A 20,000-nucleotide genomic window follows, 5' to 3' on the forward strand; every position below is an offset into this window, starting at 1 on the left:
CCAGGGGTCAACTCAGCATGGTGCATCAGACAGCCTTGTGTTGTTGGTTCTGTCTGGAGGTTTAACTACAGAAGCTTTTAAGAAAACACACACACACACAAACACACACACACACACACACACACACACACACACACAAACACACACACACATTTACACACACATGCACGCCCGGCGAGAAATGGTGGAAGAGCTGCCAGAGGATATTGGCAGTGGGAAAGATCATTTCCATAAGTTCTAATTTAACTGCTCTGGCACCATGGCCCGTCAGACCTTTAGAGAGCCAGCCAAGACTGCTTAGAGAGAGAGAGAGAGAGAGAGAGAGCATCCAGCAGCCCCAGCCACAAGACAAAGCCAGGGAGACAGAGATGGAGACAGACAGACACCAGACCAAGAGAGGGAGAGGGGAGAGAGACGGGGCCAAGGGGCCTTTAGGAGCAGTGCATCGCCTCCTTGGCCCTCTCAAGGGGCCTTTAGGAGCAGTGTATCGCCTCCTTGGCCCTCTCAAGGGGCCTTTAGGAGCAGTGCATCGCCTCCTTGGCCCTCTCAAGGGGCCTTTAGGAGCAGTGCATCGCCTCCTTGGCCCTCTCAAGGGGCCCGATCGGAGGACAGAAGTCCTTCCTCTGTGGCTCAGCACTCAAGGGAAGAGCTCTTCTATTCATGGGAGATTCATGCTCTTTAATGGGAGCATGGGATTGTTTGTCCTGCAAATTGGCTCAATGGAGGGCTCCAGGCAAGCAGAAGAGGACTTATTTCTGTGACGATTATTGCAAGGACAGAGACGCCACCCACTTGGGTACAGTCTGTAACATGCCAAATGAAGGTTCCTTTTTTACCCCCTCTTTTCATTTCACATGGCAGAGACACATCAGGGTCGTCAAAGGAACTCAGTCGAGTTTGAACTCAGTCCTCAGCTCACATTCTTTTAAGTGTCGTGTTCAGGGGCTTGAAAGACACTTCGGCGGAATGACACAGCATATCTGTCTCCGCTGTTGCCAAAGCAGCAGCGCGGTGCCAGCGGTGAAGGGGAGAGAGTCGTGCGGGCACCAGGCGTCTGCCAGCGCTCCTCAGGCCCGGTTCGCTCCGGCTGGGAATGGGCTCGAGTTTTCCGTTTCTTCCCTCCCGATTCCGCGGGCCGTCAGCCGCGCTTTCCATTATCCCGCTGTGACAGCCCAATGAAGCGGCAGCGCACCACAGTCGCGCAAATAACCCCGACGGCGCTCCGCTTCAACCCCCCCCCCCACCCACCCTCCGCCAGAGAAAGAGACGCCAGCAGACCGTCAAAGGCCTTCACCTGACTGTGCATGTCACCACATTGCACATATACAGTAATGCCCACTGGCTGTTAGTGACACACACACATACACACACACACACACACACACACACACACACACACACACACCTACACACACACACACACACACACACACACTTTACAAACACTCAGATGTACTAATGCTTTTGCGCCCATTTCAGGCGTATTTGTTTCGCGAATGTCGTGTAAAATCATTATGCGGTATGTACAAACAGGCGCAATGATAAAAGCCGCAAACTGCCTGTCGCGGGAGCTGAAAGTGGCAGATTGCGATTGTCATGTCATGCATATGCATTCATGGGAGGATCCAGGGGAAAGTGGGAGTTTAAGCGTAAAAGATGGGAGGGGAAGAGTAAAGAGCTAGTTATGTATTCTGGCGGTATGTACAAAGACTGCTCCTGAAAGCGCCGCCTATTCTGGCTTCCTAAATACTTCCGCCTTGTAAAAGCAGGTGTTAATCCACATTGCAGTTCAATGCGTCCAATAAGAGAACCTTTTCAAAGACAACAGAATCGCTATTTAGAACACCAGTTTTTTGTGGTGAAAATATTTGTACTACCAAAAGCAACCTTAACTTTCGCTGGCCTTTCGTGATGTCTTACTTTCACTTTCACGCCATTCACTTAAACTTTCCTACTAGCTAGATTTGACCAATCTCCCATAGCCTACGTGCACAAGTAGTTTGAGAAGAACTACTGATCTTCATTATCTCCCTGCTTGTTGACATCTTATCATGTATGGTATTATTTCATGATCGCTAAACGTTTGATTCTTTTTAATGTTGTCATCAGTTAACTTCATTCAACTGCGCTTGTAGGCTGCCATTCAGTTGTGGACGTTCAGAATTATGCTTATGGGCGGAGAAGGGCAGAGAAAGGCGCAGTTTACACTAAGGATTGAACGATTGATAAATACGACGGAAACTTCGGTCTGACAGCGCTCGCAATCTGCGGTGTGTCCATGGCGCTGATAACGCTACGTTCGCAAATGTACGTACATCTGGCCCTCACACTCACACACACACACACACACACACACACACACAAATGTAGACATTCACTCACAGAGGCATAACAATAACACCCAGTGAAACCTCCACCAACACAAACCTACAGGCAAGAAAGCTGATACCGAAGCACAGTCAGACATGCATTTCACATCACTTTTACGTACACATGAACAACAACAACAACAACAACAAACAAACAAACAGACACTCATCCAGAAGCACAATAACAGCCGAGGGCCAGGTACCTAAGACACACAGCTCTCTGCAGCCTCTCTCTGAATAGAGCCAGCAGGCATTGTGAGACCAGCCCGGCCCAATGGAGCTGCGCTATTGTTATGCTATCATTCACCCTTTCACAAAGACGTCCTCATCACCAGGCAATAGGCCTTTCCAGGAAGCTGGGCCATTTGTCCACAGACATCACATCAGACAATATGCCAGCACGAAATAGGGGCCTAATAGACTAAAATCAAACAAACGAAAGGAAGCGCTTTCAACGGACAACATAGTGAACATGGGTATGAGTCTTGTGTTCAGTCTCATGCTGCCTTGCTGTTAGGGAAGAAGGCTTTATGAAAAAGAGAGACAGAGAAAGAAAAGCTGTCACAGAAGACAGGAACAACTCATCATTCTCCCTGACAAGCATTTCCCCCTAAGTACATAGCGAAATACAACACCTTGCCTTGAGTGCAGTGAGCAGCAGAAACGATGATGTTTACCTTTCCAACACACAACACATTTACCTGCATCAGTTATAAAGACATCAGAGAGACATGGGAGAGAGAGAGAGAGAGAGAGAGAGAGAGAGAGAGAGAGAGAGTGCAGCACATGTTGAAACACACACACAAGCACACCTCGGTTCAGTTTACATCTAGGCTAGTCCTATGACTTTTAGTCTAAGACTAGGTTTAATCCATGTATGAGAAATGGGCCCATTGCATTGGACTATGACTAATAAAGCTTAATTTTCATTTTATTTATATATTATTTGGCAAAGAGAAAGACAGAAGGAAAGAGTCTCTGTATGCCTGTTCTCTGACACAGGACAGAGCATCTGATGCCACGCATTTCAAACACAGAGGAAAGTTAATATTGTTTACGGCGACAAGAAACACGGCCCTGCCGTTGTGATCTAACTTGGAGAAAAGGAGCTTAGGCATGCAGAGATAAAACAGGGGGCTGCAGCAGCGTTGGTAATCTCGCCTGCTGGTTTCGCCTCAAAAATAGCGTAGCGCTCGGCCAAGCGGCGGCAGATGTTCTCTACCTGGGCCTTTGCAAGGACGCTGCACGGAACTGCCGTCAAAACTTTGTAAAGAAGCTTTGCATGAGAAGCCAAGAGAATAGGGATTTGCACCAACACAGAAGACAGCCACCAGCTCAGTGCATCTGCCTCTGTTTGTTCTCTCTCGCTTTCTTTCTTTTTTCTTCTGTGCATCTTTCCGTCTCACTCCTTTTTCTGTCTCATTTCAGTATTCTTTCTCCATCATCTCTCTCTCTCTCTCTCTGGCCTGTGTGAGCGGCTGGCTGGTCTCGGCTGGGTGTTCCGTGCTCTTCGAAGGGCGTAGATGACCTTGACCTGGAGGCACTAAACCTTGAAGGGGAAGACATCAGCATCCATTCCAGAGGTGCAGCACCCTACCGCCTCGCACACTGTAGGCAAGGAAAAAACGACGGAGAGATTGTGAATGCCAAGCAGAGGAAGTGCCGCACTCGGCTGCGCTGTGCAGTCGTGTGGATCAGGGAAGGACTTCAAAGTCACCGCACCAGTAAAGGGGGGCCCATGCGCATGTGTCTGAGCATGCAGACACACAGGCTCACATCAACAAATAGAACACATGCAACTGCACTCATGTGCACATGACAAGGTGGGCTTCTGTCCACCCGTCTCTGGCATGAGTGCTCATTTGGGCCGCTGCGCTTCGAGTCTGACCATTGTGCGGCGCGCTTCAATGGGCGATCTAACAATATAGTGGCGTGGCCGTCGTCCTCCACTTCTCCTTGTCCCACACACGTGAGTGAGAGTGCTCTGCTTCGAGGGCTGCAGCGGCCCAGTGAGCGAGCGAGCGAGCGAGCGAGTGCGACCACTCAAGAACAAGCTCTACGTGGAACCACGGCCGTCTGACGAGGAGTACGACCTCTCGTGTCGGACATGGGGCATGGTCTGAGGGAAGAAAAGGATGATGAAGAACTGGCGAGCAGCAGTTCAGCCAATCGGGCTCATGCACTGCCACCTGACCAGCAGGTTCCATCCACCGGGGGCTTGCCGAGAGGCTTCAGCTGGACCTTGAAAGAAGGCCCCTAGTCTTTACCTGCTGAGCCTCAACCATGCTGCAAAATGCACCGCCATAAAACACACACACACACACACACACACACACACACACACACACACACACACACACGTAACCTTCCACTGCTGCTTCACTCATTGACACTGATACAGGGAAGACGCATAAACACTAACACTCACGGAACAGTCGGATATTAAATCACAGACAGCATGTTGACGGCTAATCAATAATATGGATTCAGTGCTGTGTTTTTTCCCAATAAAGGCATGCATGTTGACCCTGTAATTCGATATGGATCCGGTGGAGGACAGGGATCTGACCGGAGCCCTTAAGGCTCGTGTTGGTGGGCCAGCTGCAGGTGCAGCTCCGTTGCAGGCTCGGCGGGATTGCTTTCTCTTCATGTGTGCTGGGAGGCTAATGGCTAATCCTTTAGTCAAAAGGAAGACAATCATTGGCATTCCAAGAACCACTTCCTTCCCTGTGGCCATCTCTCTCACACTCATTACCCCTCTCTCTCTCTCTCTCTGTCTCTATCTTTACCTCTCCTTGGAGTGTTTTAAGTCATGGCAGGCTAAGAAGTACAAGGCCAGAATGAGGTTAATATATCCCAGGGAGCAGCGGGTATAGCCTGAGAAGCCAGAGGAAAATCGGCCACCTCTTGATCACTGACACACTTTAACTTACACTACCACAGGTGCACATCAACCAACCTTTTTGGTGTACAAGATTACAAGGTGCACTTACACTCAAAGATGGAATGTGTTTGTGATGTGATGGACAGCATCCATCCACAGAGCTATCCACTGCAAAGATGAAAAGATACAGATGATATCCACCTGACCCAGACACACACCAGATCACATCAAATTCCCTCCACCTGCTGCCACAACACTTCATATCAACAAGTAGTGTGTGTGTGTGTGTGTGTGTGTGTGTGTGTGTTTGTACTGATCGATTCCAATATCCGTCCCTGAAAGGAAATTGCGGGGAAATTGTATGTGTGCATGTGACTCTGTGTGTGCACATCTGTGTATGTGTGAGTGTTTTGTGCCTGTATGTCCAAGTGCATATCTAGTCTAGGCCTGGGGTTGTGTGTCCCCTTGTATGACATGTGGCACTGAGATAGAACACAGAGACTGTGATGGGTCGGAGCCACTGAGGAGCCTGGTGCAGTGATGGAGGCAGTGCGGATGTCTCTGTGGAGGGAGAGACTCATCCTCATCCTCATCCTCATCCTCTCTCTCTCTTTCTCTCTCTCTCTCTCTTCTCTCTCTCTCTCTCTCTCTCTCTCTCACTCTCATCACACAGCACAGGCAGCCACAGCTATACTCAGGTGTGCACTCGCATGACAGGGCTAGTGAGATTCAGAGGAAGGGCAGAGCTGGAGAGGACACGACATAGAGACAGAGAGAGAGAGAAAGGTGATATATATATATATATATATATATATATATATATATATATATATATATATATATATAGAGAGAGAGAGAGATAGAGAGAGGGAGGTAGAGAGAGGGTGGGAGAGGGAGGGAGGAAGAGAGAGAGAGAGATGTATATGGATGTGAGTGTCACATTTACATGCATAAGTATATATGTATGAATAGTGAGGGGAAGAGAAGGAGAGGGGGATGAGGGAGAGGTAGGGAGAGAGAGAGAGAGAGAGAGAGAGAGAGAGAGAGAGAGCATTAGAGGAAGTGGGGAGGAAGCAGGCTGGAGATGAGGAGGACCGGAGTGCACAGATTGATATAGCAATTACCCGAGACCTTCTCCGTCTGTAAGGAATACATCTACATAGATTAGAGGCTCTTGTTCCCCTGCTGCTGTCTGCCCTGGCAGAGGGCCTCTTCAGCCTCTCCAGCAGTCACGATCCCCACTGCAGCACAGCACAGCACAGTACAACTGCACACCAGACTACCTCATTAGTACAGTGTACACACACACACACACACACACACACACACAAGCATGAACATACACATACACACGGGAACATGGCACAGACACTAACATACACACATACACTTGTGCAGACACATGTGTAGACATATGTCTACACATACACACACACACACACAACACACACACACACACACACACACACACACACACACACACACACATACGAACACACGGACACAACATACACAATGACCAATGACCCACACAAATACATGCACAGACACTTAATGAGAATACAAACACAGACACACTCATTTATCATCATATCATTGACACTACAATACATACACACACACACACACGCCTCACACTTTCTCTGTCTCCCTCTACCTCTCACCCTCTTTCCTCCTCTCATTCTGATGCTAAACAGGAGCAGTCCCAGGCGAGCTGCAGAGGGGTGGAGGCTAACACACACTCTGCAGCGCGCCAGGCTGGGCTGGGGCTGGGGCTGGTGGTGGTGGAGGTGGTGGTGGAGGTGGTGGAGGTGGAGGTGGAGGTGTTGGAGGTGGAGGTGGTAGAGGTGGTGGTGGAGGTGGTGGAGGTGGTGGAGGTGGAGGTGGAGGTGGAGGTGTTGGTGGTGGTGGTGGTGGTGGTGGTGGTGGTGGTGGTGGTGGTGGAGGAGGTGGAGGTGGTGGAGGTGGAGGTGGAGGTGGCGGGTGCCTGGTGGTGGCGGCGGCGGCGGCGAGGAGCGGTGGAGGTGATGCGGGAGATGCGATGCGATGGTGCGCCGGTGCCCGGGCGGCGATGCTGGCGGCGGCGGCGGGGTGGTGGAGGTGGAGGGAGGCAGATGCGGCGGATGGTGGAGGCGGTGCGATGGCGCCTGGCGATGGCGGTCAGTGGTGGCGGCGATGCGATGGTGCGAGGGATGCGCCGGAGCCGGGCGAGGTGATGCGGTGGGCGGGTGGAGGTGATGCGATGCGGTGGCGGTGGCGGTGGGCGGCGGTGATGCGGCGGCGGTGATGCGGATGTGCGATGGATGATGGATGCTGGGGGGTGGCGGCGGCGGTGATGCGATGGAGATGCGATGCGCCAGGGCCTTCTATTTATCTGCGATCCTGCTTCCCGGCCGTCCCATCATTTCCTCTCACAGATCCTGGACCCTCCCATCATCACCGCAGCAGGTATTAGCGCTAATTTGACAGATGCCTTTTGTGGTGCCGATTAATATAGTAGCAGGGGTGTGTTGCCACATTGTGTTTCTCCTGGTTTGTGGGCTTGTCATGGAAAGTGACACGGGCGTCTCTGTGGGTGGGGTGGAGAGGGGGGTGCCTGCAAAACACCGCTTCTTTGGCAAAAGGGACTCACAGGGGCTTCATCTTCACGCAGGCTTTTGAGCTCCCGCAATCCAGTTACACGTGTGAATCCAGGCCACGGTTTAATACTGAGGCTATAGAAACGGATAAGCCATATAGATTCCGCTGCGCCAATGCCATGAGACACACAGAAGTAAATAAAGCAGGAATAACCACACACATACACACACACACACATATATGTGCATTGATACACACACAAACAAACACACAAAAACACACAGAGCCAAACAGGCTAAGTAGCACAAAAACACACAAGGATTTTCAATAACACTTAAACACACAACCACATCCGTAAATATGGGAACCGCACAGGGAGGCACGCAGCAGCAACCCAAAATACAGACCCACAGATGCCCAGATAGAGGGGAAATAAGCCCACAAACAAACACAGCGATCTGCAGGGACTGGGAGCATCTGAGACCTGCATACACACACACACACACACGCACACACACACACACACACACACACACATACATACACACACACACACACACACACACACACACACAGATCTCTGCGCTTTGAATCTCTGAGGACAGACAGACACATGGAAGCCAGGGAAAAAAGGCATATGGAAACAAAACGACTGCAGAATCAGGTAAGGTGCCACAGGCAAACCAAACGGCACTCTGTGAGAGAGAGAGAGAGTTTGTGTGTGAGAGAGAGAGAGAGAGAGAGAGAGAGAGAGAGAGAGAGAGAGACTGTGCATGTGCGTGTGCCTTGTGCATCTGTGTGTCCATTGCTGCATGTGAGTGTGTGTGAGAATTTCTGTAAGCATAAAGGACCGCGGAAGATAGACACTAGAGAATCGACCGAAAGGAAGGAAAGTTGATCCATACTATGTCATGTTATCCTGTGCTGTGCGATGTCCTTGTCATTTCTGACAGGCTGACATAGATGTGGGAGAGAGGAAGTGAGAGAAAGAGACAGAGAGAGAGAGGGAGAGATAAGACAAGAACGGACAGGGCAGAGAGAGAGGACAGAGAGAGAGAGAAAGAGAGAGAAGGAGAGAGAGATAAGCTTGTCAAGCTGGCATGGTCCCTCTACAATACTGTATGTGCCACAGAGAAAATGCACATTAGCATCGAGAGAGGGAAAGGAAGAGGAGAGAAAGAGAGAGAGAGAGAGAGAGAGGAGAGAGAGAGGGAGAGGAGAGGGAGAGAAGAGTGGAGAGGAGAGTACGAATCTTCTGAAGGACGTCACATTAACCCTTCAAAGTCTCAGGTGTTGCTTTATGGTTCCAGCTTCAATTAAACAACCCTACGCATTTAACACGTCAGCATGCTCTCACCAAAAGCCAGCAGCTGAGGGGATGCATTAAAGAAAATCAAAATGTGTGTGTGTGTGTGTGTGTGTGTGTGTGTGTGTGTGTGTGTGTGTGTGTTGAGAGAGAGAGAGAGACGGTAAGAGCCTGTGAAAGTGTGAGTGTGTGGGTGTATGTGTGTGATGGAAGTGAAAGAGAGAAATAGAAAGATAAAAAAGAGAGCACAAAGGACAACAAAATGGAGAAATGAGATTATGCAAAAAGTGTTATCAACGCACAGATGAAGCAACAGTGCCCCCTGTTGCTTAGCATCAAGTACTGGCGTTGGCCTTCATCATTCAGGTAGAACACATCTGGCCGCGAGAGCTGACAGGCTTTGACCAGCGCTGCTCACGCACAGAACAGTAACCAAAAGTGACACCAAAAAGACAATCTGCAAAGGCAGGACTGACATTAATATATGTTATCCAGGATCGGAAAAGTAATACTCCCCTCCCAGAGCCACCAAAGATGTTGGAGCAGTCACATCTGATTTGTCACCACGGCAACATAGGATGGGCCTTTAAAGGAGAATTCCGGTGTGATATTGACCTAAAGTGTATCGAAACATGATACCGAAAGTGTGAACGATGTCTCATGCCCCCATTCGGCTTTTGTCCTGCACTCCAAAAATCTGGCTGCTAGTTAGCCGATGCTACCAACATCTTTTTTCAATAGTGGTGTTTCTCGCATCGGGCTAGCCATGCAAATAAATAACTGTTTATTACCTTCATGCATTTATGCTTCACCATTACTGGTAGACGCCAGGGTTCTGATTTTGAAAGATTTGCATAAGACGATAAGAGACAGGTCTTCACGAGTTTACGTTATCATTATAAAGCCGAGTTAAAGACGAATATATGATAGTAAAATAGATTCTTAAAATTAGAGGAATGGCGATTCCAGCTGCTACCGGAAGAAACCGAACCATGTATCACTGAATTATTTTTGGAATCTGATCCTTATCATACCTGTTCATTCTTCTTACCGTTGCTCCAATTTATCGTGGACTAAATTCAAGATGGCTGCAAACGCTAAACTGTGGAAGATACTGTCTGTATAAATCGCCTTGTAAGTAAACCACCAGTGCTTTTTCAAAGTTCCAATGTCCGCTTAAAATGTCAGGGGCCTTGTGGAAGCCCACCAATGCTGTGGAGACACATTGTTCGTGAATGGGTGTAAAACAGTGATTTATTTGTACATAGCCTGGCGTCAAGCACCACTACTGGAAAAAGTTACAGTATCGGCTAACTAGCGCCAGTTTGGAGTGCAGGGACAAGTCGAGATGGGCTACAGGAGACACAGCTGCTCACACCGGTATCATGTTTCAATACACTTAGGTCAATATCACACCGAATTCTCCTTAAGCAATTATTCTGATGTGAAGCTTAAAACCCTGCATACCCCCCCTTTCCATTCTTCATACATAGACACATACTGCATTTCAGATACAGCCATAACTCCTCTCCCTCCCTCTGCCTCTCTCTGTCAGAGACTTTTTATAAACTGTGTGATAAATGCTCAGCATAGTGTTTCTAACATGGGAAAATGTGTCAGATGCAGCAGCCTGGTGCCTATAACAGGTGATCCGGCGGTGGTGGCGGGCTGCCTGAAAAGACTGACCCACAGCCCGCTTATTGGAAACCATCTCTGACTGTCCTTTCATGACTGTGGAGCAGAGAGAGGTACGCCCACAGCAGTCAGAGCCACGCTTAAGCAGCACAGAGGACTGAGGCAGGTTCCCCACAACCACTACAGTACTACCGCCGCTGCTGCCACCACTGCCGCCGCTGCCACCGCTGCCGCTGCCACCACTGCCACCACCGCCGCTGCTGCCACTTGTTAATGTTGCTGCTGCTGCTGTTGCTGCGCTGCTGCTACAACAGTACTCATCATTGCTTGCTACTACTGCCAGCCACCGTCTCACCGCTGCTGCCACTGCCACCACCGCATGCTACCACCGCTGCCGCTGCTGCCGCTACCGCTGCCACCACCGCCGCTGCCACTACCACTACCACTGCCGCCACCGTCGCACCACCGCCGCTACCACTACTTCGCTACTACCAAGGTTGGGTTACATTTACTGTTGCTTACCATCGTTGCACCGCCACCACCACCGCTGGTGCTCGCTGCCGCCACTGCCGCTGCCACCGCCACTGCCGCTATCCGCTGCCGCCGCTCGCCGCTGCCGCTTGCTACCATCACAGCACCATCGCTTGCTACCACTGCTTGCTTACCGCTGCCGCTTACTACCACTGCTTGCCGTTGCTGTTGGTTGCCACCATTATTAGGCACCACTGCTTATTACCACCGCCGGTTGCTGCCACCACTGGTTAAGCCACCGCTGCCACACTGCTGCACTACTTACCGCTGCCATTTCATCACTGCCGCCACTTGTTTCGTTGCGCTGCTTGCTGCCACTACCGCCGCTTAATTGCCAGCTACTTACATCTTGCTACTTCACTGCTGCTTTCGTCTACCGCTGTTAATTTCACTGTTGCCACTGCTGGCCAGTTACACTGGCTGCTACTATTTCATTTCATCAGGTTGCTTCGTGCCACTGCCACTACCACTGGTGCTTGAGAAAGCATACTTGCTTACTATCACTGTTGCTGCTGCTACTACTGTTGCTTGCTACTGTTACTGCTGTACTGCTGCTGCTGCTACTGCTACTACTACTGCCGTTGCTGCTGTTACTACTGCTGCTGCTGGTTAATTGCCGCTGCTGCTACTGCTACTACTACTTGCTGCTACTACTGCTGCACTGCTGCTGCTGCTGCTGCTGCTGCTGCTTAATTACTACTGCTGCCACTTCACTGCTACTGCTTGCCACCACTGCTACTGCTGCCACTAATTACTGGTTGCACTGCTGCTACTACTGGTTACTACTATGCTACTACTGCTGCTGCACTGCTGCTACTACTGCTGCTGCTGCTACTTACTGCTGCTACTACTTGTTGCTGTTACTGCTGCTGCTACTACTGCTGCTACTGCACTGCTGCTGCTGCTGGTTCACTACTGCTGCTACTGATTGCTGGTGCTGCTAATTAATTGCTGCTGCTACTACTGCTGCTGCTACTACTGCTACTGCTGCTGCTACTGCTGCTGCTACTACTGCTGCTGCTACTACTGCTACTGCTGCTGCTGCTACTACTACTGCTGCTGCTATGACGGGGGCAGCAGGGCTGGATCTGCTTACAAGAGAGAGAGAGAGAGAGACCAAGCTTCACAAGCAGGCAGCTTCAAATCTCGAGGAACGCGTACTGTATTTGTCCTTTCTTTGTCCTTCTGAGTGTCTCTCTCGACCTTACTCCTGGTGCTCTAAATGCCCTGGTCTCTCAGTGCTGCCTCCCATCCATCCATCCATCCCTCTCTCACTCCATCTCAACTTCCTTTACTTGTGACCTTCTATTACACACATACACACAGCACCCTGTCCTTTTCAAGATTGAAATAACAGACACAAGCAAAGTCATATGCACAGATCAATACAGCCTGACTCCAGGACTGCTTTTCCGATGATCATCTTCCATTGCTTTTTAGAATGCTCGTATGCTTGCTCGCTCATAACTGTAGTGTTTCCATTCACCTTCAGCTCCCATGCTTGAATACACTGGACACAAATACATTCAATTCAAAAGAGAAGCAAAAAGCAAACCCACGGAATGTTTTCAAAAGCACCTGAGTTCAAGTCAAGAGTTTTCTTTTCTTGTTCTCCCCAATGTCATTTCACGGTTTTGTCAGGTTGCCTAAAATTGTAAAAAATAAAATAAAATAAAAATAAAATAAAATTGTATATTATTTGTGTGTGTGTGTGTGTGTGTGTGTGTGTGTGTGTGTGTATTGGTTGTTGAAGATTTTAAGTTAAAGTTTACAGATATTGTTGTAATAAAGAATGTTTATACTTTCTTTCTTACTTTCTCATTGCCACCTCTTTTCAGCAGGTTGAGATGCTGAGACCCAGCAGTAGGTTGAAATGTCCTTTGCTCATGCACAGAGCAAAGAGAGAGCATCTTCTTCATTTTGTTTGTGGACTGTGCCACAGCAACCCAAATAGGGAATTATTCACCTGCATCAACAACATGGTGATGTTTCACACAAACACAAATTACAGGCATAGAGGAGTCGACATCCATTTACCCATTTTGTTAGCACCTGTTCCCAGCTAGTGGCAGCTCCTCTGCAGGAGTCGCTAAGCAAAGCCAAGCTGCAGTCTCAAACCCTGCTTCTTTAGCCTCGGTGGGACATTAACAAATACCCAGCATCGAGGCAGCACAAACATTCCCCTAGCTCCTACCACAACATAAACACAGAGACAAACAGCTCGACAGCACCCCTACCTACTCTAAAATCACAACAACTCCACTACTAAACACATCTTACATTACGGTATCTTACATTAATCTGCATTTTACAGGTAATACATTTCATCAGTAATTTGGCCAAACTGCTGAGTGCATTGGATATAAACATCTGCATTCTTCCTCTCAGGACGATGTGGGGCAGTGATGAATAATTCCCCCAAGACCTTACAGCAGAGGTTTTTGACTGTGTTTCAGAGAGAGACCATTTCAAAGGAATTCATTCTCCTGAAGTCCACGCACAGAAAGTAGGTAGAGCATTATTCTGTTTGGCGCACGCCAAGTGCACTTCACTAGAGCAGCGAGGAAAGTTAAAAGCTTCTAAAATATATCAAAAATTTGTCAGATGTCTCTCTCGCTCTCTTTCTCCTCCATTTCTCTTACACATACATAATCCATTAGTCTCTCTTCTGAGTCTCTTTCTGTGTCTCACTCACACACACACACACACACACACACACACACACACACACACACACACACACGCCCGCACATACAGTACACACACACACACACGCCCGCACACACACACATACACACACACACACACATACACACACACACGCTCATACACACACATACACTGACACTCGCCCGCACACGCACGCACACACACACACACGCCCGCAAACACACACACACACACACGCACGCAAGCACGCACGCACACACACACACACACACACACACACACACACACACACACACGCCATACACACATACACTGACACTGACACTCGCCAAGCACACGACGCACACACACACACACCCGCAAAACACACACACACACACACGCGCAAACACGCACACACACACACACACACACACACACACACACACACACACACACACACACACACAAAGAATTCTGCTTTCAATTGGCATTCTCCACTCCGGCGGAGACGTACTGCATGCCTACAGTACACACTGTGAATCCTGATGTCACCCCTGGGCATTTCCAGCGAGCTCCCAATTGTTGCCCGGAGACTGGACTGTCTGCTAGCACGCACTGGCATTTTCAGCAGCCACAAACAGCTCAAGCTCAGCCTGCAGGTAGCAAGCTGATGGCCTTTGGAGATTAGTCACATGTGAAGTTTTCAAATGTCTCATCTCAAATGAGCATGCCACAAGCCACACTAGCCACATTCATACTGTCAGACTGTCTCTGTGCTGAAGAGAAAGAGAGAGGAGAGAGAGAGAGAGAGAGAGAGAGAGAGACAGAGAGAGAGAGAGAAGGCAGTTGTGGCTGTATCGGTGTCTGTGTACTGTGCAACCGCAAAGTTTTCAGACCCTTTCAAGTTTTCCACATTTTGTTATGTGTCACTCATATGTTTCAGACTCATCAGTGTTTTATAAATGTATAAAAAATAAAAGAGAGTCGTTCAGGTGCTTTTTGGCAAACACCCAGCAAAAAATGGCTTCCATTTGGCCACTTTACCATAAAGGCCTGATTGGTGGAGTGCTGCACAGATGGTTGTCCTTCTTTGCGCTTCTCTCATCTTCTCAAAGGAACTCTGGATCTCATTCATAGTGACCATTGGGTCCTTTGTTACCTGTCTGACCAAGGCCCTTCATCCCGGATTACCCAGTTTGGCTGAGCGGCCAGATCTAAGCTACCATGCACTTGGGCACTTTCAATGCTGCTGAAATGTTCTTGTATCCTTCCCCAGATCTGTGTCTTCACACAGCCCTGTCTCGCAGGTCTACGGACAATTCTCTCAACCTCGTGGCTTGGTTTTCACTGACATGAGGCCAACTCATCAACTCATTTAGGCACAGGTGGACTCCAACCAAGTTGTAGAAGCATCTCAAGGACCATTGATAGAAGTAGGATGCACCAGAGCGTCATAACAAAGGGTCTGAATACTTATGTAAATGGCTCTTTTATTTTTTATAAATTTACAAAACACTCCAAACACCTGTTTTTTGTGTTGGAGTATTGTGTGTAAAAATTAATTGAGATAATTTTAAGATGAGTCTAATACATAACAAAATGTGGAACACTTAAAAGGGGGGGTAGAGAGAGAGAGAGGGAAAGGTGAAGAGAGAGAGAGAGAGAGAGGGAGGGAGGAAGAGGGAGGGAAAGAGAGGAAGAGAGAGAGGTATTTCATGTCAGACATTATTGACTGATAGGCCAGGGAGAGCACAAGTTGAGTTGATTAAAGTGTCTTGGGTCAGCCACACAGCACAAATCCTCAATGTGAACAGCACGTGCTTCTCTGGAGCACCAGAGTTGGCATAGTCTCTCTCTGTGTGTGTGTGTGTGTGTGTGTGTGTGTGTGTGTGTGTGTGTGTGTGTGTGTGTGTGTGTGAGAGAGAGAGAGAGAGAGTGTGCACAGAGATCCAAATGTTCTGATCTGTATTGGATATGGAATATACTAGTATGCGTTTTCATTGATCCATGCATTGATTTTCAGCACTGTTCAAATGCATGACTATACTATGTACGCATGAGCATCAGTGTACATGCATGTATTTGTAATGTTTTCTCTGTATGCATGCCTGGGACACAGTTAAAGCACTAGGTCAACATCTCATGAGGCAGGATTAGAAAGACGTGCACAGGGCACACCAAGGACCCAGAGGCCACACACTTCGATTTAATAGTGTTCCATGGTCCATTCCCACCAGCTCCATAGGCTCAATGCACGACTCCATTTTGGATTTGCTTGTATTTGCATATCAACTTCCTGTTTACATTAAACATTGGCAAATATGTTTTTTTTTCTATAGTCATTGTCTTCAGGACCTCGTCTAACATAGACCAACTTTGTGAAAATGTTGTGTGCCACTCTCTCCAGCAAACGGGGAAAAGGGTTTAAAATATTCTTAACCTTAATCAAGCTGATGTAACTTTAGCTATGTTGTTCTGACATAACTTTAGCTATGTTGTTCAATTAGATATAGCGTACTATATTACAGTAAAACTGACAGGCCAGTAATCTGTAATTTTCTGTCATAGCCTACTGTGTACAGTGTAAACAGGAATTTGATTGCCCAGTAGGAAGCAAATTCAAAATAGAGTCCTGCATAGAGCCCATTCATCTGAATGTAAAAGCCCTTCAATATTCACTGACCAGATCACAGATCAACAAGGTCAAGGACTGTCCTCGGCCACTGAATCTCCTGACTTTCCCTGTGGCCATGCCTGCAGTTCCACAATGGGCCACATGAGGTCCCTGTTCCATAGACTACAGAGCACAGCAGTTTGGAGCATATGAACAGCACTCAGGTCTGTGATGAGCCTCACTCCACACAGCACAGCACAGCACTCCTCCCTGGGCAGCCACGCTGCTGGAGGAAGGAAATGGGGACATTTAGGACCAGTGTGCGGACGCAGACAACTCCAAGAAAGTCCCTCCCTGCACATTCTCCCTATGCACATAAGTAGCTTTGCGTTGACTTTTTTCTAAGACTAAGAAGCATTTCAACTGTTAACACTAGCATTTGTTACACTAGCAAGTTCAGGTTTGTGACAGGCTACTGGAACATGACTACCACATCATGTACAAAGCTCTAATACATCACATCAAAACACTATGTACTCTCTTGTATGGTACCTACTATGGGTTTAGCCAGCGATGGAATGTAATTGCTGTCATTTCACCACTAGGGGGCAGCCTCTAGTTATTACAGTTTTCTGAGTTGATTTAGATACATTTCTCAAATTAGCCGAAACATTCTCAAAACAAGTGCACTGCTCAAAACTATTTACAAACAACATGCCATAATGTATGTAACATCAAAATATGTATGTGAATTATCAAGTCAGTGCCTTTAAAATCCAGGTCTATCTAAAACCCTAGTGTCACTGTTTCTGTGAAGTTTCCAACTTGGAATGTTACTATCTCTTTAACTATCAATGATTGATCAATACAATTACTACAAGTTCTCTATAACTAACTCAATAATAAGTAGAATGTTATCCTAATCACTAATTTCAACATACATTTCGTTGTAATATTGTTGTAATCACTAATTCCAACATAAATATAACATTGTAGTAGAAGAATGAACTGTAGATGATAATGTGAAAGTGGACGTGTGGACCAGGCCTGTAACCTGAAACTGGACAGTACCTCTCACAACAAATCAGTATGTGTCCATTGTGAAGCGTTTGTAACATGTTTAAAGAATTAAAAAAATCCTGCTATTGCAGCCCCAGTGAAGTGACTAGATGATGACGGAATGTGGGAATTCCAATCCAGATCTGACAAGTGTGCCAAAGCAACTGAGCCAAGTTGTGGTTTAATGCTGCCTTCCTGGTGAGCTCTCTCCCTCTCTCTCCAGCAGGGCAAGGGTGTGTGTGTGTGTGTGTGTGTGTGTGTGTGTGTGTGTGTGTGTGTGTGTGTGTGTGTGTGTGTCCGTGGGGACTGTGGCAGACCAGGCCAGAAACCCCGCAGGAGAGAAGTGTTAATGAAGTCAAGAAAGAGTACATGTAAAGGTCATCGGTGCTCTATACCTTCCTCTCTGACCACAGTGAAAATGCTGTGTTGCTTGCTCACATATTCTCTCTCTCTCTCACACATACACACACACACAAAAATACAGACACACACACACACATGCACACACCAACACATACTGCACATGAATACAAACACACACACACATACAATCATTGCAAGGTGATTAAGATAAAACAGAAAAGTTAGTGAAGATTCATTTTCATCTTCTGTTTTTCAATGCAGGTCCACCCTGTGGCCATTTCTACAGGGGTCGATATGAATCACACTGACCACCAATGTTCTGTTGCATTATGTCTGCGCAAAGGAAAATGCAGTGACAGTGAACAACCTAGAGTGAAAGAACTGCACCCCTCCTCCGACACACACACACTCTCTCTCCCTCTCTCTTTCTCTCTCTCTCTCTATCTCTGTGTGTCCCTCGATCAATACAAAGTCACTTGACAGGCCACTGGGGTCATTACGGGCTGGCAGCGTCTTTTCAGAGTGCATAAGCCCTATAAACACATAATGCCAAAACAAAATGCTGAAGTGGACACTTCCTGGCCCTCTCTGCTGACGACAAATAGACTCTGCACGCGGAACAAAAACAGAAGGACAGAGCCTGTGAGCACATTGTGGGTCATCCAGTGGAACCCACGTACCAGCCCCCACCCCACACACACACACACATTGAAGACACTCCTATGTGTCTGATCAGCTGACAATGCCTGAGGACACAGCCTGTGGCCCCTGAGAACACATTGCAGTCTCTCTTTATGTCCCATGGCTGCTCAAGTTTACATGGTGCATGTGTTTACTATTACTTTACTATCATGTGTGTGGTAGGCCTACTGAGCAGTGCTCTAATATAAATATGTTCTGCTTTGTATTCTTTTATGTTTTTTATTTATTTATTCTTATATGTTAAGTGAGTATTACGTGAGTGTTGTACTTTGAGAGCAAAGATTAACTGGAGTCAAATTCCTTGTTGGTTTACGCAAACCTGGCCAATAAAGCTGACTCTGATTCTGATTCTATATGCTATCAGTGCATGCAACCATCAACACACCAAGCAGCAATGGCATGGTCAAACCAAGATACATGCCAGAGGATTTGGGCAAAGACCATCACAGGTTTTGCCAACCCTCCGGTCAAAGATGCTGAAGTGACCCAAAGCAAAGAGCTGAGTAAACGCCTGGTGCCAACTCACGTCAAACTCGTTGAGGGCGGCGGCGAGCTCGCCGATGCCGGTGTGGCCATGCTTCTCGTCGGTGGGGGAGGTGGCCTGGGCGGCGCTGGAGATGCCGCCGATGGCCTCCTGCACCTGCTTGAAGACGTAGTCGCGGTTGGCGCGCGTGGCCGCCACGTCCGGGTGCCGCAGGAAGGCCTGCGAGGCCGTGTAGAGCATGGTGGCATTCTTCTTCAGAGCGCCGCGCGCTGCCGCCATCTCATCACGGCAGTGCGGGTCTTTTAGCTCCTGCAGACACACACACACACACACACACACACACAAAAGACACAGTTATCACCATTATATATAATGTACCTTAGTCTTCATATACTACACAGGTTCAGAGGTCACATGCTGAACAGTTTTGAGAGCACACACACACAATCACAAGTGAACACACACACACACACAGAAGCACACATACTGTATATAGTACACAAAACATTCAGTATCCAAACACACCCACAAGCAGACAGCTCATCAGCAGTGCTGTGATATAAATATGTTATTTTGATATCACACAGTTACGCAACATCAGCACCACTGCTATCATTGCAATCATCAGACTAAGAGAGTTCATTTCAACACATGACACATCATTACTGAGCTCATGAAAGAAACCTGGGCTATGCTAGGCCACAGCAGAGCTTGTGACAAACATACATTATTTAAACTTCCCATTTAGGCTTTTCCTCAATTACTCCTGCTGATGAGGTGTGTGTGTGTGTGTGTGTGTGGGGGTGCCCTGAGAAAATTTC

At 48.0% G+C, this 20,000-nt stretch overlaps 1 protein-coding gene across 2 annotated transcripts in view; it reads right to left on the reverse strand.

Annotated features, from left to right (window-relative positions):
- ctnna2 (catenin (cadherin-associated protein), alpha 2) overlaps nt 1-20,000 on the reverse strand; it is a 404,887-nt gene that overhangs the window by 299,340 nt on the left and 85,547 nt on the right. For both annotated transcript variants that reach the window (XM_048246926.1, XM_048246933.1), the window contains one exon: nt 19,222-19,488. In XM_048246926.1, the coding sequence (XP_048102883.1) occupies nt 19,222-19,488 (267 nt within the window). The remainder of the gene's footprint in view (nt 1-19,221; nt 19,489-20,000) is intronic.

The sequence above is a fragment of the Alosa alosa genome, chromosome 1, assembly GCF_017589495.1.
Source record: "Alosa alosa isolate M-15738 ecotype Scorff River chromosome 1, AALO_Geno_1.1, whole genome shotgun sequence".
Lineage (NCBI taxonomy): Eukaryota > Metazoa > Chordata > Actinopteri > Clupeiformes > Clupeidae > Alosa > Alosa alosa.